Here is a 23,863-nt window from a genome sequence, read left to right as displayed (position 1 = left end):
CAAGAGGAGGTAACTATAAACTTAATTATTTTATTACTCTTTAGTAGTGCTTGCTCCATTTAATTTCACACCCCCTCTCCAGATTTATTCTGCACCTCACTACAAGGTTAACCATCCATGAACATACTTGTATCATGAAACTCTGTTAAAACCCCACAAAGCATCCAGAATTTATAAACCTTAGTTTTTATCATGGCATCTTTTCTGGTTTGGCAATGTTCATTAATTGAACAGATATTGTTATTATTATTATTTTAAAATTTAACCTCTATTTATTTATTTGTTTATGAGGTACTGAGGGAAGAGAGGTAATTATTAACTCAACAACCTTCCTACATACCATCTTCTATTCTTTTCCATGGTAAATCCTAGAATTAGATGGTATGTTAGTGACTACTTAGTCCAACTCTTATCTGATAGAGGCAACCTCAAGAAGTGACTCATTAGCTGCTCTAAGACTTGGTTTCTCTACTTTTACCAACATTCAGGCTTTGTACAAAAAATCAACTTCTCAGTTTCCCAATTTCCTCATCTACAAAATAGATATGGTAATAGAGTTCAATTCATAGAGCTGTAAGGAGGAGTCAATGAAACAGTGCACACACTTAGACCAGATTTGACTTTTGAGAATGTTCTGTCTTGGCTTCAAGGCTTTTTGGTAGAAATCATGTCCTGTTTTTAACTTATCCATCACATTGCCTATTTTTTCTTTAAAGTCTGATCTATCCTTCCAGTTTCTCTTAAATACTCTGTGGTCATTTCCAATACAGGTTCCTCACGGATTCTGTCTAAGCTGTGATAGTCTAAATCTTATCTCTGCCTGCTTCTTGGAGTCTTCTGCTTTTCTAAAGCCTCCACAACACTTATGATATCCTTTGTAGTCTTTCTATGATTTCATGTGATTTAAGTCTTTTACCTGATTCCAGTTTCATAGACTATGAGACCGTTCCTGAGCTGTGGGGAATCTACTCATTCAGTGCTTAGCTCAGAAAGAAACTTCATAAAAGAAAGATATTGGTTGGTTGATTATATGAGTAACCATTTGACATATTAGAAAAGTTCTGGTCCTTAAGTGGAACATATTCTAGTAATGTGTCATTTATATGCTCACTTCAATGAATTTATTTATACTTTGTCTCTTACCTGTTTCCATAAAGGATTGAAGCAGCACATAAATCATTTGGTAAGATTTTGTACTTTTACACATATATATAAGTAGAATACTTTGTAGAAATATCCTTAAAGAAATATATTATACTAAAAGAAATAGGTAAGTTGATGATTGTCTTTTTTCTTCTGAGCCTCTAGGCTTCACCAGTAAAATAATTTATTTTGTCTAATGTTAAATTTGTTAAACTTAAAAGGTATCATGACTTCTTGGAAAGCATTTCTATTTTATTCTTTACTCTTTTCAGTGTTGAATTCTTTGTGCACAAAAGCTCTGAAAGTGTCAGTCAGAAGCAGAAAAGAATGAAGTATATTTCATATATTGGGTTCGGGAAATCTGATTGTTTCTCTTGGAACAGATTGTTCATTATAACAGTATCTATAATAAATGGAGTGCACTGCCGAGATAGATGAAAATGAAATTAATTTGGCTCAGAAGTGATCTTTGTTTTGCTTATGAGGATTCGAAACATCCTTACAGAGTTTCAAATTTCCATGCAATTTGGAAATAAAAGAGATTTCAAAATGTGTCTGTCTCCCTTGCCAGTGCCCACTGTTCCCTCACTATGGCACTGCTGAACAGAACAGCAAATGTGAATAACTGTAGATGAAATTAGCATGCAATAAGAACTTAGGAGAATTCTTTTCTAAAATATACATTTCTTAAATAAAAATATTGCATGAGACAATGTGCTTTGTGTTGTAGGTTGCCTATCAGGTTGATAACTATGAGTTGGCTAAGAAAGTTTTCTCACCAGTTTGGGATTATTTTGTTGCCTCACCACTCCAGGATGAACAATCCTCTATTTGTTTGAGAAATATAATGACTATTACACAGAGAAGGTAATTAGAAATATTATTTTAAGATATTAATTTGCTTACTGAAGCTTTGAATTAATTTATTTTCAATTTCTTGTTAAGATAGTCCGTGTAAAAATATTTCTAATCAGAATTATAATAAGGGCATACATTCCAGGATCTTGAGTCCTTGCTAGAAACTTCCTCGCTAGAATCTCTCTCTCTCTCTCTCTCTCTCTCTCTCTCTCTCTCTCTCTCTCTCACACACACACACACACACACACACACATATACAATAAACAAAAAAATTACATGAAAACATGTGGATGAAGGTTATGGAATAAAAATATCAAATGCTAATTGAAGTAGCATCAGTTATGCCAGAAAACACAAATACTCCCTGAAGACTTTCATAACAGGTCAAGGTCAGGTTGGGCTGAAGGTGAGGGTCTGATGGGTGGACTATTGTAATCTGAAGGCTTTTCCTTTGCTTGAAGGGGCTCCCAGGATTAGATCATCAGCAAATATAAATAGTCTGGTGGAAGCCATATAATATGGCAGGCTGTCTTTTGGCTTGGCTTTATTGTCATTTTTACTTAAAGGAATAAAGTTTAAGAGTAGTGTCAAAAAATAAGCATTAGTATAATTCCAGGTTGTCTTACCAACAAATTTAAAACCCAGACCCTCCCTCATCTGTTTGTTAATGCCTGAGATTTCTTTAATAAGAAGACAAAATCTTTTACTTCAATGAGATAAAAAATGCAAATGATAGTTGAAACAATCGATAATGCTTATTTGCATTAAAATATAGTTAATTTCAATTACACAAATGTATTCTTATTTAACATGAACAAGGGTGCTGGGTACCATAGGGAAGGCCTTGAGAGGTATTTTAGAGGAGAAAGACATAGGACTTAGGTTTTATGTAACAGGGTTCATGGAGCAAAATTTTTAGTGTCAAGGCACTGGGAAGCCATTTACTAAGGGGATGTGAGAGGTAGAACAAGTGTTTAGAGGAAGATAATGAATTTGGGGATGTTTTGAGTTTGGTTTTCCAGCAAGATCACTTTGTGAATATGAGATGCCAGTGGATGTATTTGTTTAGTGTTGACACCTCAAGAGGTAGTCAAGGCTACAGGTAGAGATTTGAAAATTGTCCATGGAGATCATCATTGAAATCTTCAAAATGAGAAATATCTCCCAAGAATGACTATTTAGCAGAAAAGATAGAAGGTGGGCTCCAACTGTGGGTACTGCTTACATTTAAGGAGCAGAAACAAGAGATGGAATCAAGGGAGAATATTGAAAGGGAGCTGTCCAGGGAATTAAAGTTCAGGAAAATGTGTTGCCAAGGGAAATGAGAGTACCACCAGAGGAACTGGCCAGTCATATCAGATGCTGATTCGAGGTCAGGCTTAATAAAATGGTCCAGAGAGGTTGACTAGGATGAAAACTAACAAGAGGCATTTAGAGTTGGCCATTAGGAGGCCACTGGTGGAGTCAAGAGAGCCATATCTGTAGCATGATGGGCCAGAGACCATTTGTTAATTGGCTAAGGAATAAATGAAAATGAAAAACCACAACAAGAAAAGACCACTTATGTGGAGCTGGGTGGTGAAGACAAGAGGGAAGTAGGCAGAAGCTTGAGAGGAAAGACAGACTTAAGGGAATAATTTTGGAATGTGGAGGGTAGGGAGCCCATAAAAAGGGAGAAAATGAAGATACAAATAAATGTAGGTGGGGATGCCACTGTAGTGGCACAGCCTTCAGGATAGAAGAGCACCTGGGATGGGCAGCAGGGGCTGTAGAATGTGAACAAAGACACAATTGGAATAAATGGAAATGTTGCTAAGAAGTGCTAATGTGCCATGAATTTGTAGTGAAGCCCAGCTCTTTAATGATTAAGGGCCTGTTTGATTCATCTTTATACCCCAAGGCCCAGAAAAGTGTCTTGTATATCGTAGGCTTTCAGAGAATGAAAGAATGAGCAAAATTTAAAAAAAAAGTGAATAAATAATTGACTTGTGGAAGGGATAGAAAAAGTGGGCAGTGACACCTCTGCGAGTGACAGCAGGCAAATTGATTATTGGATGAAATCAAGGGGTAGCTGAACTTAAGGTGCTAGAAAGGTCACTCTTGAAAAGACTGCATGTAGTCTGAGCTGGAGAAAGAAGGAAATGGAGCCAGGAAGAGATAGGTGGGACCAATTGCACTGACAAGTTTCTGAATTTCATCATGAGGATGATGAGATGGTTTAGTTTGAGTTGCAAGGACAAGGGAACTGAAGTTCTCTAGGCAAAGTCAAGTTCTAGAGTTCAACATGGTGGGGATCATCTTCATGTATGGATTAACTAATGTTGGATCCCTTCCTATTTTGAGGGGATGGGAGTATAGAGAGTAGATGGACCCAAAGCTTAAGAGAGGAGCTTTGTTACTAACAAATCCTAAGGTCGATAGAAGAATACCGAAAACAAAGAAGGAAAACTGCAGATTTCACTGCTTTACCAGTGGTTGGCACTGTTGACTGTAATTTAGAAAAGAGAATTAGATATAAACTCAGACTTATTAAGATTCTCTGTCTTTAACCATAACTGAGTTTGCTATCAATGACCCTGTTTTCTAACCTTACCTACAATAATTGTGTTATACTGATAGAAAAGAACTGTATATATTAAAAAAAATCAGAAAACTTTGCTACTAGTCATTTTTATGTATCTGTGGTGTAATATTTCCACAGCTTAATTCTCTTAGTTGTGAACTTGTTGTTAAGGGTAGTTTTTAATTTTAATTTAAGCAGCTGTAGAAGAATAGCTACTCCATGCATATTTGTTGCTGTTAGGATCACTGTGTTGATATAGAGAACAAATGAATCTAAAAAGGCAAGTTCTTGTGCTAAATAGATCATTTTATATTTCTACCTGTAACGTCATTTATTTCTTCTGCAGATTATATTTAGATATTTTGGCAGAGACTTCTTCAATCCTTTTATACCTTTTTCTTAGAAATATCTTTGTCACAAGTGACATTAAAATTAAAGAAGAAAATCTTTTCTGTGATAATATCAAAGGCAATGAGGTTTTCCCTGCTCAGCAAGTAAGTGAGTTAAAGTGACTAAAGTGGGATTGTATATCCTGTCTTGTGAATGGAATGAGATGCCACTGTATGGGTGTGTCACTTTAATCTGATTTTTCCACATAAATTTTTATGGACCCGAGTTTATGTTTTTTTCTCTTCTTTTCAGTTTATCATGTTTGTTTTCCTCTGTGTACAAAAGTAGTTTGTATTTCAGAATTCAAACCTGTATAATGTGTAAAGTGAAACCCAGTGTAATTCTACCACTTCTAAGAATACTATGATTTCATTTCATGTGATTTCTTGAAGTTTTAAAAATATGCATGGATAAACCTATTATTTACAAAAATAAGATTTGATCAACTTGCTGTTCTGCAACTTTCTTTTCAAATACTTTTTATAATAAAACTTGGACATAGTTTCATGCTGTTATATATCAATGCCATATTCTCTTTAATTATAATATTGCATTCCTTTTGCAGAGGCAGCTATCTCCTATGATAGATTTTTCAGGGGTGTTATGATCATTGCTCTACATACATCTGCAACCCTGTAATGCTCTTACTTTTACTAATGATCCTACATTAATTTTTAAAATTCTAGCCTGAAGTTGTCTCTGTTCTGTCCCTTTTTAAAATTTATTTTATTTTTTTAGATGTTGATAGACCTTTATTTTATTCATTTATTTATATACAGTGCTGAGGATCAAACCCAGTGCCTCACATGTGCTAGGCAAGTGCTCTACAACTGAGCCACAACCCCAGCCCTCCCTTTTCTTTAAACCAACCTTAACTATAGGTGTTTTTGCCATCTGGGTTGTTTATTTTTTCAGTTTTTTTTTTTTTTTGTGTGTACCTATCTATTCCTCTTCTAATTAGTTACCTAGTAAACTGTTCCATGGAGTGTGTGCTTGTTTCTGGTGATGTGAGAGTTAAAAAAAAAAAAAACATGACCTTTTGCTGAAGACAAGTTCACTATCCTGTAGAGTCCAGTTACTCACAACCATTAACCTGTTCCTAACACATTGCTTTCTGTTTCTTCTTTCATCATATCCAGTCTGAAAATAAAGAGAATTTTACAGTGCTTCAGTGAATTCCAGAATGCTAAACTACCATTCTAGCAAAAACTAGTTGTATGGAAATTTTGGGCTACCAATCATACAGCTTCCTTTGTACATAATGTTTTATGTATATGCAGGAAAATAATGAAATCTTTCCCCAGGAAAGGAAAGGAGAAGAAAGGATTCCTATTCTTTTTAAGTTACAATAATCTTAAAATGCTAATTGCATAATTTACTATCATTTTAATTTAAGTAGCAAAAGCATAAGTAGCAGAAGTATAATGAAGATTAGTTTGCTTTACTAAAAATTTACCATTTTCTCACAAATCAAAAAGGGAAATTGAAATCTGTTTATCAAGTTGGGACAATGTTATAGAGATGTAATATTTTCATTATTATTTGTTATAATTTATGGTTTTGAAAGCTATATTTTTTCTAATATTAAAATATAGCCAAGATTTTATCGCACCAATACAAAATGTTTGGTTCCTTTTTGTTATTAGTGGTACTTGTATTGTTTTACAAAAAAAATTCTGAAGTTTGAGATAAGATTGTATTATTTACATTAGTGTTCTTGGAGAATTAGAATTGTTTCTGAATTTAGATTTTCTTCATGTTACTGGTTATAAGCCACAAGGATCACATTTCCTACCCTTCCTCTTTAAGAAAATAGTTAAGCACTTCATGCTCAGTTTGAGTAACAAAGCCCTTTTCTTTACAGGTTGCTAGACTGACTGAATGTGAGAGAATATTAGTGGCATTGGAACTTAGCATCTTTTTGAATGATTCCAGTTATGTCCTTCAAGCTGTGACTCAGTGTTATGGCCTCCTTGCTCCTATAATATATCACAATATTGTTTTGGTACCTGTTGTACAGGTAAGGGTATCCTCCCAACCCTGTATAAGGATAATTTTATAAAGGCAACTCATTTTGGAAAAGAAAAGCAGTGTGTCTCCTATAAGTACAAATAGTTCAAGAAAAAGTATTATAAAATTTCAGCAGTTAACTGAAAAACATTTTAATAAATTATGTCTGGGCAAACATAAATAGGGACATAACATGTGTTTCTCTGAAAATATTCAGCTTTGCTATCTGTAGTTAAATATTGGCAATACACTTTTCTTAGTTTTTAAAGTTATTTCAATTTTCATGTTCTTATAATTTTAGAAACAATAGTATATATCCAAAGCATGTTAAAACCATCATCAAAGGGAAAATATTGTGAATAACCTAAGAAGCATATGTGGTAATGGAGGAGGACAAAGGATTGATGAGATCTAGCAGAGGGAATTATGTTAGTTGAATGTGCTTCTGAGCAAATAACCATCAACCTAGTGGCTTAAAATGACATCCACATACTCTCTCATTGTTTCTGTGGGCAGGGAGATTGAATACAGTTTAGCTGGGCTTTATGTTTCTGATCTCATCAGTCTGAAATAAAGGTGTTGGCTGGGCCTGTGATTTTATCTAAAGCTGGAAGTTCTTTTTGCAAGTTTACTGGTTAAGTTGGCATTCCTATTCAATGGGAAGAGAATGGACGTTTTAATAAATGGCAATGAAACATCTGAATATTCATTTGAATGAAAATGGAGTTTGACCTCTATTTATGCTTTTAAGCATAAATTTAGACTTTTAAGAAAGTCTAGATGTATTAAAGACCTATATGTAAAATAAAGCAAAAATACTTAGGGGAAAAAAATCCCAAGAGGCGACCATGTGCAGTTTAGGGTTTGGGGGGTGGAGGGCCTTTCTAACTGAATTTCTAGAAACAACAAGAAACGTGTGACAAAAGGGACCATAAAAAGATTGTAGAAAACCTATAGATTTGGAAAACAGATCTCCAAAGCTGATTAAGGGTAACTGACAAATACCTAATCAAAAATTGGGCATATGATATGAATAGGCAGTTCTTAAGAGAGCAAATCCAAGTGGCTGGGAAACATGAAAAGAAGCTCAAACTGTGAATATTCATAGTAGTGCATATTAAATTAACAATATAATAAGATCTGTAACTCCTACTGGTGAAAATATATGATAAAGGCATTCTCATTCATTGATGAGGGAAATGTGAGTTATTATAAGCTTTTGGATTTTGATAAAGCAACTTTAATTTTAATTAAATTAAATCAATTTTAAACAAAATTAAAAACAAATATACCTGACTGTAATTCTTCTACTTAGTAATTTATCTCATAGAAAAAAATTTTAATAAAATAAAAAATACATTTATCTGACAAAGCAATATTATCATATGTTATTTATCCCCCAGGATAAAATTCCTAGTTGGCAAATTGCTCTGCCTTGCTCCACCCCTTGTGCCTGGATCCACATGATCTACCTACTGGGGACACAGTGCACACAGTGGTCATTGATTAGAGTATGCACTGTGTCCTGGAGGGTGGTGCTTCATCCTCTGTGGGCATTGCCTCAAATCTGGTGCTCATGAAGTTGCTACTTAGAGTTGGTACCTGAATATTTGCTGGGGTGTTCTTGGTCATGGCAAAAAAAAAAAAAGCCAGGTACAAGGACAAGTGACAAGTGCCAGATATTAAACATCAGCTATAAAAGTATATAGTGTGAGATTCTGGGAAAGGGCTGAATAAATGAAGTGATGCACGTTAGCAGCAACGCCTAAGCATTGTCCCTGGAGACTTGGAGTGACTGTTCACAGGACAGACTTGGAGGAGACATGCAGAGTTCAGAAAAGTGTGCATAAATCCCATTTTGTAAAATAATAACAGTCTTCCGAGTATGATGATGTGTGAGTGTATATATGTATATTATTATTATTATATATAATAATTATAGAAGCGGTGGGGGAAACCACAAGGGTGTTAGCATGATTTGGGGATATGGAGTGGTGCATGGTGGCAGAGGGTGATCATGGAGAGTAGGAATTTAAAACGTTAAAAATACTTGCCATTGGAATAGTAGCTGAAAGCAATTAATATGCTTCAAAAGAACTAGTACCCATGTATTAATTTGTCCTTTGGAATAATCTAAATGATGAATAGATGGCAGCTATCTCAGCTCTACTTTTCTGATGCTAATATTGTTCAGAAGTGTGTAGCACTATTGAAAGCTAAACTTAATCATCTAGCTCTTGATCAAATTCAAGATTGTATAATATGAAACAAGGAGAATAGGAAGTAAACATCAATATCAATTGATTTTGGGAGGGGGGCATGAATGGTTTTAATTCTCAAGAAGACTGCATTTCCAGCTTCTGGAATCACTGTATAATATTTAATATACCACATAATCCTCTATATGGTTTTTTTTATGGTCCTCCGAAGCCTGAATGTGATCATTAGTTTCTTACATACACATGACACTCAGCCTTTACCTTCTATAATACTTGTCAAAATATGCTTTGTTTTATAGTTACTTGCATGCCTATTCTGTACTCCCCACTATGTTTCAAGTTATTTTAGGTAATTGACTCATCTGAAAATTGAATATATACACATTCTTTTATGCATAATAAATAGTAAATAATTATTGGTAACAAAATTTTATGGCTTAAGACTCATGATTTGAATATGAAATTGTATAATGGGTAAGGATGATATTTTCACACAAAAATCATTGTGCTTATGTTTTTTAGATCTTGATAAAGTGCTTAGTGGTTTTGCAAGGAGTTCTGAATGTTGTCCACTTGAAGAAAAATATTTCGAGTTTTGAAAGTATACAGCACATGATAGCTTGTTGTATCTTCTATGTAACAAAGGTATTTATCTCATTCTTTGTCTAGTGTTACAGAATTTAGGACCAGTAATGATTTAGAAAGTCAAACTACTTTTAATCACAATAATTAGAACACTTAAAAATAGCATCGCCAAAGCATTTTTAGATCAAAAGCAAATGTAATGTCTAAATATTGTAAAAGGGTTATCTGTTGTTGAACTTTTTGGCAAAATTGTGGCACTTCACAAACAAAAACTTGATGTTACTGAAATAGCTTTCATATATTTTTAGGTGATAAATATAGTCACATAGAATATGTTTCAAAACTCTAAAGCATTAATTACATACTTATTTTACTGCAGTCAGCCTGCATATCATCTTCTCAGCTTATGATCTCAGAGGCACCTGCAGGCAGACCTGTGGCGTCTGAGCCCAGGAGTTGGGTTAGGGCATTGGGACTCAGAAGTTATCTGGAGATTTAGTAGCATGGGTTTGATTAAAGGATTAATCAGTAAATGAGGGGTATGATAATGTCATGAAGTAGACCGGAAGGAAAGGCAGAGTAGGTAGAGTCTAAGGATGATTATGGGATTGATGTGCAGCACCCTGACCTGAAAAGAGGCGAAATCAGTCTGTATCAAGGAAGAGGTATCTATCTATCTATCTATCTGGAGATCTGTCTATCTGGAGATCTAAGCAGGAGAAAAGATGCAGGCAAAAGTGTGGTCAGAATATAAGCTCATATTTCATTCCTTCGTGTCACAAATGTATGACATATGCCCAAAGAATTAGAGGAGAGCCTCATAATAGCTCATTTATTCTCATAAAGAGAATAAATCATAGATGATACCAGATTTTTAGCTTGCATAATGAATGGTTGGTGGTGACACAGAACAGGAAGACAGAAAGATCACTAAGGACGGAACACCTAGGAAATGAGACTTAGATATGCATTAAGCCAGAATTACAAACTCAAATGCCTATTGAGACCATGTGGATATAAAAAAAATGTGATTTTGTTTAATGTAAGGCTAGATTTGTTGGGTTCTAAGTCAGACTTACCTGTAGGCATTAAAATTCGTTAAAACAAAGGCTGGGGCTGTAGCTCAGTGGCAGAGCACTTGCCTATCATATGTGAGGAATGTATTGGGTTTGATCCTCAGTACCACATTAAAAAATAAATTAAATAAAGACATGCTGTCCATCTACAACTATATAAATTTTTTTAAAAAAATTGTTAAAACCAAATAAAAAACAACAAACCAAAGCTATCTCACAGAGCTTATAATTTAGTGGGGGAGGCAGAAAACACATACACATATAAAATATAATTCCATGAAGCTTTAAAATAGAAAAGCAGTTAAGGGAGAGAGGTTTATGGGGCTGGGCGACTTTAGATGTGACGACCCTACATAAGAGGAAGGGTAGAACTAAAACAGAGGGCAGAGAAACAGCTTTGTAGGCAGAGGGCAGGAAGAATTATGTGAGCAAATATATACGGAGACTCAAGGCCAATTTTAGCCTATAAATAATAGTAGTCTAAATGGGGTAGACCAATGGTGGAGCATTGATTTCCAACCTGTTGACCTGAGAGCTTTTGAAAGAAGCTTGTACATCCATAGGTGTGCCTAGCACTCATTGTACACAGAATTAATATATTCTCACATATACATTTTGCCTTTTTTTTGCAAAAATGTGTGAAAATAGTTGAAATAGTTAACTATTTTTATTGTAGCTTTCAGTTAATGAGAAGAGTTACTAGAGAAGAGTTACTGTAGCTTAATTTTTAGAGAAAGCTGTTTATTTATTTTTATGTAAAGAAATGGAGGAGTTCTGATAGATGGCAGCTTAAGCACAGATCCCTGACTTCTTTTGAATTTCTTTTTCAGGACATTAGAGCAGCCTGAGTGGGCCCTCCTTGGTGAAGCCTGGGGGCGGTCTTAGGCGAGGTTATCTAGGGAAGGGCATTTTATAGGACCTCATTTGCCTTGGAAACAAGAAAGAACCAAGAGACCAGAGGCAGGGAGGTAGATTTCTTTATCCTCATTGTTTGACTCAAAGACCATCATCATTGTGTGATCCCTTAAAGCCTTACTGACAGAATCCAATGGATATCCTCAAAGAAGAGCATCCACATCTGCCTGCTCATCTTATGTGGTGTCCGTAGGACCTTTCTGATTTGTTAAGAGATTTGGAAGAATACTACAGAGGTAGGCTGATTTGGTACAACACTTTAGGAAGTTTGCCTTTATGGAGGTCTGGCAACAGACAGGCTTCTACACTCTGCCTCAGCAAATAAGTCATTATTTGCTGGCTGTTCATGGCCTGACTTCAAGAGCAGAAAATAATATTCCTTCCCTTGTCCACCAGTTTACCACTGGAGAGATCTCCATGACCTGGTCTCTGCAAATGCTAAGAGGATGTAGCCATTAGCAGGGAGAGAAAAGTAATAATTCATTGAAGGGTACTTAGTACCTTGATGGAGGAAGAACAAGCCAAACTTCCAAATGATTGTGTTATTTACTCTTAACCATGTTGGAAAAAGATTAGAGATGACTTGGTGCTGGGGCGGGGGGCGGGGGTGAGATAAAAAACAAAACTTTTAAGGGAAAGCAGACAGATGGTCCAAAACCAACCAACCAACCAACCAACCAACTAAACACCCCCTCCTGAAATAAAAATGTAATTGAACAAATCTGATACATGATTGAAACATTAAACAGCTGAAGATATGACAATGAAATTTCTCAAATCAAATCTGGAAGCTGAAGAAATACCTCACAATGTAGAGCAGAATTACCCAGAGGTGGTAAATAAATTTAGAGTGCAGATCTAGAAGTCATAACATGAAAATAACAGGAGTCTGGTGGTAGAAAAAGAAACAAATGGAGGTAATAGGCTTCCTGAATCCCAGGCAGAGAGATGTTGGTGAAATTACTGACTTCAAAGAGAAAAAGACAAATTTAAAAGTTTGAGACCCAAAGAACAGATTATTTGGAATGTAAAGAAATCATTCATCTTCAAACTTTTTATCAGCAACTCTAGAAGTTAAAACACCAAAAACAACATTGGTAGAGTCCTGAGGGAAGAACACTAAGGTTCAAATATTAATAACCAGGAAAGATATCATTCATTTGTCAGGGCAAAAGTAAACATTTCCAGAAGTGCAAGCATTTGAAGTCTTCTGCCCTGGTACTTATCTGAGGAAAACACTTGGGGAAATACTCTATCAAATGACAATTGAATCAGAACAGAAATCCCAAGACAGGGAAAGACAAAAAAGAGAGGAATAATGAGAGCATTGAGTCTTGCAATATATGTATTATTAAAATTAAATAGACAATAATGACATGACTAGCACTTTGTAATATAAATGCTAAGTAGGGATTCTTCAAAGAGTAGAGTCATCCTTGAAGGCAAAACTTATTTGTAACCTAGACTAAAATTTGCATCCTGTTCGGGATGGGGGCATATGTGAGCAGGTGGATTTGTGGACTACAATTGTATGAACTTATTTTTACATAAACACACATATACATAAAACTGTTATTTTCTTTGATAGAATATATATGTGTGTGTACACACACTTGCATGCACACACATTTAAAGATTATTGGGAACATGTTACTCTGAGCAGAACTTTAAAGCCTAGTAGGAGTTCCAATTGACAGGGAGAAAAAAAAGAACAGGGAAGAATCAGAGACAGGAAACAAGAACAGGAAAAAATGGGAGAGAGGAAAACTGATGATTAGGTAAAAGTAAGAAAAGGGAAAAGGAGGTAGTATTTTTGGTGGAATCAATAGAAGTGTATTATTCGGTTCACTAAGTGTGAGTGGTCTTAGAAGACAGTGATTGCCAGACGGGCCAGAAAGTCAGGCTCTAATGTTTATCACTTGAAGAAACTTGCATAAAACAAAGTGACAGATGTTGATTGATAAATGGATAGACAAAGGCACTGAGCAAATGCAAACAAAAATAAAGGAGGAAAATGGCAATTTTCATATCAGACAAAGTAAGAGTTAAGGTCCCCAAACATTTATCAGGACAAATAAAGGCATTGGATAGTGTCTTTCAAATCTGTCATGTACCCTTCCCTGCTCCTGGATGGCATCTTGTCATTTGTTAGTGTGATGGCTGTCTCATTGTTAAGTACTAAAGATCAAGGCTAGCCCTAGGTTTGATTCCTAGGGCTGCAAGGAAAAAAAAGAAAGAAAAGAAAAAGAAAACAAGTCTGAATTAAAACAAAACTCAATTTTTTTATAACAGCAAATTAAAGAAGGAGAACAATAAGATTATATGAAAAATGCCACAGAGGCATTTAATAATACATAGCAACCTTTTCTAATAAAATTTCTAATAAGTTAGGAATGGAAGGAAGCTGTTGAACAATGATAAAGACATTTACCCAAATTTTATAGCAAATATCATATTAAATGGCAAATTTCTGAAGTCATTTTCTTAAAAATCAGGCATAGAAAAGAAATGCTGACTTTTAACAGTGAGATTTAGTATATTCAGAGGTTTTCTCTTATGCAATAGATGAAAATATGATATTAGGAAAGAAAGCGTAATTTATTTATAATTATGAAGGTCTCAAAAACCCAGGAGAAGCTAGCAAAAATGATTAGAATTATAAAGACAGTGTGTCAAATGATTATATGTGAAACATTTATAAACTGATAGTTTTTTTTCCCCTACTAGTAGTTAGAATGGAGAAACTTACAATACATGATATTTGAAACTTAACAAAGTGTCAAAGAACCTAAATAAAAGAACTGTGAAGTCTTATCAAAGGATATAAACTAAGATCTGAACATATGGCAGGCCATACCAAGTTCCCGAAGAGGAAGATTTACTGTCATAGAAATGTAAATCCTTCCTAAAATAACATTTAAATTTAATGCAGCTCTAATCAAAATCCCAATAGGGTTTCTCTGGAACTTATTAGAATAATTTAAAAGTTCTCAATAGATATTAAAATTTACCATAAGGCCATTTTAATAAAAAAATTGGCATTAACAGAATAGTAGGCAGATAGTTCAGTGGAAGGAATTAGAGGATCCAGGAATAGCTCCAAGTCTACAGAAGAAATTAATATATGACAAAGTTAGCAATTTGATTCTTTGAGGAAATAATGGTTTATTATAATAGTTGATTTAATGGAATGTGTTGATGTAACTGACTATTCCTCTGAAAGTAAAAAAAGCCAGAGCTCTGCCTCAGCACAAATAAGGTCCAGATGCATTCAAGAACATTTGTATGACCTTGGAATCAGGGGACACCTTCTTCAACAAGGCTCAGAATACACAGAAAAACACAGATAACTAATTACCTGATAGTTAAAACATTTTTTATGGCAAGACACAGTAAGTGGAGATTAAAATCTGTGACAAATATAGGATTATATATATATATATATCTATATAGGCATATAGATATATAGAAAAATAAGTGACAGATACAGGATTATATGATTAAATATTCAAGTTGCCTTAAACGGTAGAACAGATGAAGGGCCATCTTTGAGGTAGACAGGAGCCACTGAAGGGTTTTAAACCCAGAAATAATGTAATTAGGTGTGCATTTAGGAAAAAAGGAATTATTCTATTTGAACAATAGCTACCAATTAGAGAGCGATAAGACCTGAGTCAGGGGATAGTTTGAAAACGAGAAATGATAAACTAAACAAGTGTGGAAAAGTGGGAGGTAGAGAAAATGGAAAGGATTCAAGAGTTAACTTATGAAATAGAATTGAGAAGCTAGACACCTATCAAACATAGGGTATAGAGGAGGCAGAGGGAAAGGTCAACTGTAATATCCAGCTACCTTGCCTGGGCACTTGGACATAAATAACAATTTTTTGTTGATCCTGGATGAGAGTACTTTGTGTGGTAAAGGGAAGAAGATAGTGAGTTTTGAACAGACTGAATTTTGAGGTTTACAGGATGTCCAAAGAAGTGTCCAGTAGGCCTGGAGTACAGGAGAGGCCAAATATGTATAAAGATAAGGAGGTCATTAGCATATTCAGTACAAATAGATGATGTCACCTGGAGACAGTATGTGGAATGAGAAGGGAAGAGGGTTATTTAAGAATCTCAAGGGTGCATGTAGTACAAGTGGCCAATCCTGCTTCCAAACTCTAGGTAGGGTGAAGAACTGGAGAGTTTGATTAGTCCCAAGCTGTTCTGCCATTCCTATTTCCTTCCCAGTCTTGACAATCTTCCTGCTGTGTCAGTTCTTTCATTGTCAGAAAGCACCCCGGAAAGCACCCCTCTCCTTTTCCACTGCTGCAATTACACTTGCATATCAATTAGTGTTGTACTGGGCCCAGAGGACTCCTTCCAGGGTTACTCTTCTTTAGAATATCTTCATCTGCTTGACCTTCCCTGCCAGGCTCTCCCATAAAGGAAATGGGGGTGTGGTGGGGGTGTCTCTTTCAAATACAGGAGGGCCAGGTTGCTCTCTCCTTCTAGGACACTGGACATGGCTACTCACTGTACATTTATATAACTAACAGGAGCTCTGACATGTTTCTTGAAGAAAGCAGAAATTATTCCAAGCCAGCTTACCACTTGCCTGTTGCACTTTTTCTGCTAAAAACCAACCAACCAACAAGCCAATTCTACTTATCTGAGTACTCAAAACATTTGAATACTGGTGGAGAGGAGTAGGGAAAGGAAGCAGTCATTTTCTGACAGTGAGGAGGTAGACACTAGTTGTGAGTTCTAGAGATTTGAGGAGAAATGAAGGGCTTAGGCACTCCCTGATGAAGACAGCAGAAGGTACCAGCTTAGTGAAAATAGGATTCCAGACCATGTTTGAGTTCATATACTGCCTCTCTCAGCCTTGGACAGATTTTAGTACAGAGGGATGTTGGGAATGACCCTGTGCACCTTCCACTTGCCATCCAAGACCCTGCCTGCTTCTTCCCTCACTTAAGGAATCCCTGAAATTCAAGTGATATTATTAGGGAAGACCCTAAATGTGTTTTGAACATTAAAAAAGAATCAATTAATGTCAGTGGATTATTACTTGAACTGGATTAGTCCGAAGTTGATACGTTCAGTGTTGCCATTCTAGAAGCTCCTTTTGGCCTGGCCTGCAGTTCCAGAATCCTGGCTTGCTCCTGAGTCCCAGATTTCAGGTGTTTATTAGCTGTTAACAATAATAGATCTTGTCTTAGAGCTTATAAAGGGCAGTTAGTCAAACAGCTGCTCTGCTTCTTTTCATTGCTCTGTTTAAAAAAAATCGGTTATATTTTCACATGGCTTAATCTTTTTTCTTTAAACAGCAATATTTTTTTTTTCCTTCTAAAAAAGTCACCAGAATTCCAAATAAAGGGCCACTTCTGAGATTCATCCTCTTAAATGTTTCATTTTTTAAAAGTTTTGGGGCATTAAACATCTGGTATTCTTTTGACTTCTGTCCATCACTTGGTATGCTGAATAGAATTATTCCTTTATATTACTCATCATTGTGAAAACCCCCTTATCATTTACTATTTTCTACTAGCATATAGAAATAAGGGAAAAGGTTATGCAGTTTCTTTCTAGGCTCAGGTTATAAGTATATCAGAAAGCAAAATTAAGTAGAGTGGAAGAGCAAAATTTACTAGCTCCTTTTCTAGTAACAAAACCTGCCCCCTCTCATATTTCCTTTAAATGAGATTGGACCAATGTGCCAAGCATTCAAGGTACTTACTGTAAGATATAACCCTATCTAGCTTTTTAAAATTTATTTCACCATTTTCCTTCCCACAGTCTGTTCCACAGTCTCCGTTAGTTTTTCACATTGTCCTGGTTCTGTAGAGATATTTCCACTTCTTAACAATAGGTAGGTCCCATCAGGTCTAGACAACCCCTCATTATTTCTTGACAGTTTTATATATCCCTTCCCTGCATAGGCAGTAACAGTTGTTACTTAAGTACTAACTTACTCAACTCAACAGAATATATCTACACATAGCAAGTTCATGCAAACTTATTTATACTTTTTTTAGTTACCCCACAGGCTCACGATTAATGTGTCCTCTTTCTCAGACTCATGAGCACAGCAGGATATATACAAACCAGATTACTGGCAGGGAAGCTTTTTTGGAGTTGATACTAGAGCCCAGGCTTAATGACAAGGTAGGAAGGCATGAAGTCCTGAAATGTGGTGTCAGACATATATTTGGCTCCACATTTAATAAGATTAAAACAAAAGGAGGTATTTGAGGTAGGTCCAGAGTAGGAGAAGGCCAGAGAATAACCACTGGAACTAGGAAATGCAAATGAGAATGAGAGGGTAGGCCTTTCCCTCTTTGATCACAGTGTAAACTTCCCCTAGTATCCTTGGAGAATCTACCCAAACCAACTTATCTCTAGCCCAGTCCTCTACCAGATGTCTTAGAAATCATTGATTGACATAAATGCCCTTAAGATACCACAAGGTCAGTCTTTGTGCCATTTCTAACAAAGAGCAATTCAAAATAAGAGGTGATGCTTATATGTTTCCAAAAACGTGTCAACATGGCATTTTTTAAAAAAAAATAGTTACTGTACCAAAGGGCATGTGGCCATCTGACCCAGAGAGATGGGGAATTCATTATTGATGAGATCCTGTTATTAGGTCATTTAAAATAGTGCACATTGAATTCTAGGGAAATAGAATCTGGAGGTAAACTTCTAGTTTCCTTAACAAAAACAGGGAGGTTCTTAGACCCCCCAAACTTATAGGACTTCAAATTTATGAAAGATGATGTCATCACACTGAAAACAGACCAAAAGCATCCAACAGAGATAACTAATACTTACTTTTAATTAGATTCTACGTTCATGGAAGGAATATGATCTGGCAGCAATGGTTATAAATTATGGAAAAAAGATGTTGGACATCACAACAGAGTGCAGGTCACTATTTGGTAAGAATGATCCAGAAGAAATGCCAGATGAGGTAATTGGTTTTTGGTTTTCATTTTTACACATGTATTTAATGGGGTCTTTAGAGGGCTCTTTTAGTATCATTAAACATATTAGAAAATTATCTATTTTTGATTTGTCATATTCACATAGAAGAAAAGTAATATAGGTAGGAGTTTCTTTTTCTGTTTGTTGTTGTTTCTTTGTTTTTGAGTTGTGGTCAAGAAAATAAACGGAGCATCTATGTTACTGTGCCAAATGGTCACTATTACAATACTGGCCATCAGTTAGGTGATGACTGAACTTCCTACACCCAGCTGGACATTAGACTAAAAGCCCTTTTGAATCTAAGATTACATTCTGGGTGGGTCACTGAATATAGTGAATACACATCTGAGCTTTTTAGCTTGTGTTCAAAGTAGATTTCTGAAACTCATTGCAACACCTGAATTCTCTTCTATATGAGACTGCTAATTTTTGAGACTAATTTTTAATATGTGCTTCCTAAGCAAGGTTCTTGTAAGAACTTATGCTTTATTGCCTTTATTTGAAACTATGTGTGTTAAATGTTTTTATAGATCCAGTTTTGAAATGTTACTTGATTTTTTGGGGTTGCTGAGGCACGCTAGGAATTACTTGAAACCCCTTGTTACTTGGGTCGAGAGACTTGCCTCCAGCCCTGTTTGAGATTATCCCCATTTCTATCTCCATTATATTTTGAGATAGAAAACAAGAAAGTGTTATCTGATTACTTGATTACTTTTTAAGTCAGCATTTGTTAGCCAAAAAAGCTCCACAAAGCACCACTCCATTATTGGGAGACTTTTAAAATTCTAATGCACCACTCTTGTGGTGGTGTTGGTGGTAGTGATGGCATTGTTTGGTCTAGAGAGAGTTTTGACTAAGCTGTTGGCAATTGGAGTCTTTCACCCAGTGTTTACTGAGAGTCCATTCAGCTAGCCCCTTTAAATTGTCCAGGCTTTAACTCAAGACTCTCATTTTACATTACTGTGGGGCAGGACCTTGCACCACTCTCTTGATCCAGTGGAAGGTTGTGATGTTTCCCTCTGACTAGGGTTGTTGGGAGTCTGAAATCATTAGAGCCATTCAAGTTCCCTTTAAACCTAAAAAGGTTTGGAAGATGTTTGGGAATAGGAGAGAGAGAGAGAGAGAGGTCAGTTTGTAGGCTGAGACAGAGAAAACATGATGGGGAGTTGAGTATAGACAGGCCAGTTCTTAATCCACTAATTACAGATCCCATTATATTTCAGTGAAAGGCAGAGTATCAAAGGCAATTAGCTTAGTTGTAAAGAAGCTCCATCTGAGAAAAAACGAATAAAGGGATGCATTCCTGAGGGTGGCCTAGGATGGGAAATACAGTAGAATGAATCAGATATAACTTTCCTATGTTCATATATGAATACACGGCCTAGGGATTTTCTTTTGAAAAGACTTTTAGAGACATATCTTCATCTGCTTTAATAAAAGAGCTTTGACTACTTTCTATGAAACTCTTGGTACAGTGTCTGGCTTTTAGTTAGAACATAATATCTATTATTATTAATTACTAATTGGTATTGTTTAATCATGTATATCTTAGTTTTGCCTACCAAATATGAAGGAATAATTTGAGGAAAGTTATTTGAGAATGACAGTTTTTATAGCATTCTGACATTTAATCAATATTTCTAGGGTTCGTCTAAGAAATCTGTAAAAACTAAGAAGCCACAACAGATATTGTTGCCTGAAAAATTAAATGAACAATTGACCTTGTTGGAGACACACCTACTCAAACTGATAAAACAATGTAAAATTCTCTTTTGTATATGTCTATGCAGCAATTTTCTTAAACCGGGAGAATATTTTGTTAAAGGGCTTAAAATGAGATTAGTGTTAGGTAAACCCAATAAGGTTTACACAGTGCCTTTACATTATGTCATTAATCCTAACATTGCCTTATTAATATGGAATTGCTAACTGCCTTTTACAGATGTGGCTAATGAATATTAAGTGATTTATTCAGAGTTCTGTAGCTGGCTTGGACTTGAGCCCATGTCTTCTGACTCCGTAACAGGTTTTCTAAACCTTGACACTATCGCCATTTTGGGCCCGTTGGTTCTTTGTAGTGGGGGACTGTCCTAGGCATTGTAGAATGTTGGTCAGTATCCTTGGCCTCTACTCATAGAAGCATAACACACCAAACCCCTGGTTGTGACAACCAACCAAGAGGCAAATGTCAAAAGCATTGGCGGTGGGGTGGGGGTAGGATGGCACAAAATTGAGAATTACTGAAAGCAAAGATGCAATTGAGAAAGGATGGGGTAGTGTGAGGGATGGTAAGTGGCTTGAACCTTGGCCTACTAGAGCAGAAAGAGAGAGAGATTAATTTTGGGTCTTTGTACTGTAGTAATTTCAAAATAGATTAATGTGTTAATGGAACAATTAGTATTTAGGCGTTTGCAGTTTGGAAATCTGCCTGGGAGACTGATTTAGTTTCCGATGTTGGTTAGTATATATATATAATATGGTATATATACTATATATAATATAGTATATATATAATATTCTAAAGGAACAAGAGAGTACCCAAATTTCTCCCACGTGTGAGGCTCCTTGTTTAGACCCAAGGTCTTCTGGGAATAGACTATATCTGTAGAACTGCACGTCTCTCCCTCAACTATCTTACTGGGTGCCTTAGTTGTACTTTGATGGTCATACTGTTTCTGAATTACCTGAATTGTTTCCCTCTCTCTTTCCATATACTCCATGCCTGTTTCAAGCTGAATTCATAAATTGAACCCAGTGGCTTATTATTTCCATAATTAGTAAACCAAGTTTTGGAAAAACTAATTATCTTGTTGCACCTAAAAAGTATAATTCATTAAATTAGAAAATGTTTCAGAAACATGAACTAATTTTCAGATACCAACAGAAACATTTTAATGAGAAACACAATGTGAGATTACTAAGTAAACAGTTCAATAACAACACCAATGATAAAAATAAGTTTTGTATACAGTTTGCTGTGTACTAGCCACTATTTTAAGTATTTTTATTCACTTTAAAACTCAGCCTATCCCATATATAACAATCATTTAAGGAAAGTATTGTTATTAGCCACATTTTAAAGATAAGGAAACTTAAGTAAAGAGAAACTAAGTTACCTCCCAAGGTCTCACAATTCAAGAGTGTCAGGGTTAGAGTTTGAACCCAGTCTGGCTCTAGTACCTATGTGGTACTTTACTGTCATTTAAAGATAATTTTATTACAATGGAATTAATATAATTGTTAGGTTTTGGTGGTGAACCTTTAACTTTTTGGAAAAAAATAATGAAATAATTGAAATCATTGGATTCTTTTCAAAATTTAATGCTATAATTGATGTTTAAGATACAATTTAGAAGGAATATTTGAGTATTTCCTATTTTTCCATCCCCTCCAAAGAATTTTTTATTTTTGGTTGTTCATGTTAAACAGAACTACAACTTATTAATTTTCTTAAACCTTAGATGTTGCGGCTGAACTCTCAGGAGCAGAAGACCCTATATTTCTTTACCCTGTGGTTTTAAATTGGTCGGTGAAAGGTGCTGTGAAAGAAGGTAGGTGACCTGATGTTTGTGTGCTGCTCACTTGACTTCCCACTGAAAGTTGTTATTCTGTAGATTTTGTGTCTGTTGTTTATATAAAGACTTCATCTGTTCTAGGCAGAATTTTTGGGGTTCTTTTCTGTTCATGAATAATGCAGTATCTTGATTGCCAAGTAATAAAGAGACTTAAATGGGTACCTTATTTAAAGACTAGAAAGACTACCTTCAAGATGACTTATTTTGGTAGTGAACAGTTATTATGAAACTTATAAAAATGAGGGCATTGAAGAAAATGTACCAGTGTTTTTTTTTAAGTTCATCTATGAAGAGAGCAACATTATTGCTTAAATTTGGAGTAAAATATAGAAAAAATTACGACAACTGGTTTTGACAATTCTCAGTATTTTTTTTTTCTGCAGTTAGTGATATATTAGAAATGACTTTAATGAAATCTTTCTCAGCACTGAGATTTTTGGAAAATAAATTAAACATAGACTGTAAAGGATAAGTTGATCTTAGAAAAAACAATAGCTCACATCACATTAATCTAGTATTAAAATGTAAACTTTCAATGCCAAGAACTAAGTGTATTGGTAACTGTGTGCGAACTTCTTGTTTTTATAGTTATGAAATTTAAGCACAGACCTAGATTCCTGGAATTTTTTACGCAAGTTATGCTTAAATGCCTGAATGATGAAAAATTTTCCCTTTTGGTGGAGATAACAATTCCTGTTCTTGACTTCTTGAAAAGGTACTTGTAATATCAGTTTTATGCATGGTAACAACTTCCAAAAACATGAGCAGCATTGTCCCTTTCAAATACATGGGGTAGATGAAAAAGGGTAGTGTATGCAGTTATCACCTGGGAGAGAGTGAAGATTTGTGTGCGTGCATTTAAATAATGACTAAATGTAAAAATATTTATACAGCTTCACTAAGAAATGAGACTAGACCATGTTCAGATTTCAGTCAGGAAATAGATTGTCTTTTGCTATTTGGTTAGAATGGATAATAGCATCCGTCTATCTATCAGCTCCCTTTCACATAAGGGTTAGAGTCCAGTTTTGGTTGTTTGTCATGTGCTTCTAATGCCTCTATCATAATGAGCAGAGCCATTCTTTGGGGCTTCCATTTATGTATGTGAATGAGAAGCTCCTCAACAGATAGCTTTAGACTGTCTTTCTCATTCTCTAAGGCTGAATGATTGGTCTTTGTTCCCAAACAATATGATCATGTCTCATGCCAATTATGAGAGATGTCAAATAAATCCAATGTGTCTTCTTCACAAGTGGGCTTCTCTTTCACAACTAGGAATAGATCTGTTCATCCCATTTTAATTAATATAAACATGAGTGGGGATATAGCTCAATGGTAGAGCTCTTTCCTAGCATGTGCAAGCCCTGGGTTCAATGCCCAGTACAGCCAAAAAAAAAAAAAAAAGTAAATATCAATAACATGAAATCTGTTTTGAAAATGGCAGCAAAAGAGAGGAGAATCATTTATTTAAAAACACACAGAAATATAATTAGACCAAGAGATTAAAGAGGAAATTGCTTCTGTGAAATGAAACAAGCCACGGTAATCAGAGAAT

General features: G+C 35.4%; 1 protein-coding gene across 1 annotated transcript in view; it reads left to right on the top strand.

Annotated features, from left to right (window-relative positions):
* Window positions 1–23,863, top strand: part of Cfap54 (cilia and flagella associated protein 54) — a 308,923-nt gene that overhangs the window by 74,904 nt on the left and 210,156 nt on the right. Inside the window, exons 23-30 of the mRNA XM_027928857.2 lie at window positions 1,874–2,010; window positions 4,911–5,058; window positions 6,819–6,974; window positions 9,706–9,828; window positions 18,591–18,719; window positions 20,378–20,492; window positions 22,195–22,284; window positions 22,897–23,023. Of these exons, the coding sequence (XP_027784658.2) occupies window positions 1,874–2,010; window positions 4,911–5,058; window positions 6,819–6,974; window positions 9,706–9,828; window positions 18,591–18,719; window positions 20,378–20,492; window positions 22,195–22,284; window positions 22,897–23,023 (1,025 nt within the window). The remainder of the gene's footprint in view (window positions 1–1,873; window positions 2,011–4,910; window positions 5,059–6,818; window positions 6,975–9,705; window positions 9,829–18,590; window positions 18,720–20,377; window positions 20,493–22,194; window positions 22,285–22,896; window positions 23,024–23,863) is intronic.

The sequence above is a fragment of the Marmota flaviventris genome, chromosome 3 (genome assembly GCF_047511675.1).
Source record: "Marmota flaviventris isolate mMarFla1 chromosome 3, mMarFla1.hap1, whole genome shotgun sequence".
Taxonomy (NCBI): Eukaryota; Metazoa; Chordata; class Mammalia; order Rodentia; family Sciuridae; genus Marmota; species Marmota flaviventris.
Note: the sequence above shows the minus strand (reverse complement) of the source record. Positions and strands in the feature narration are given on the sequence as shown.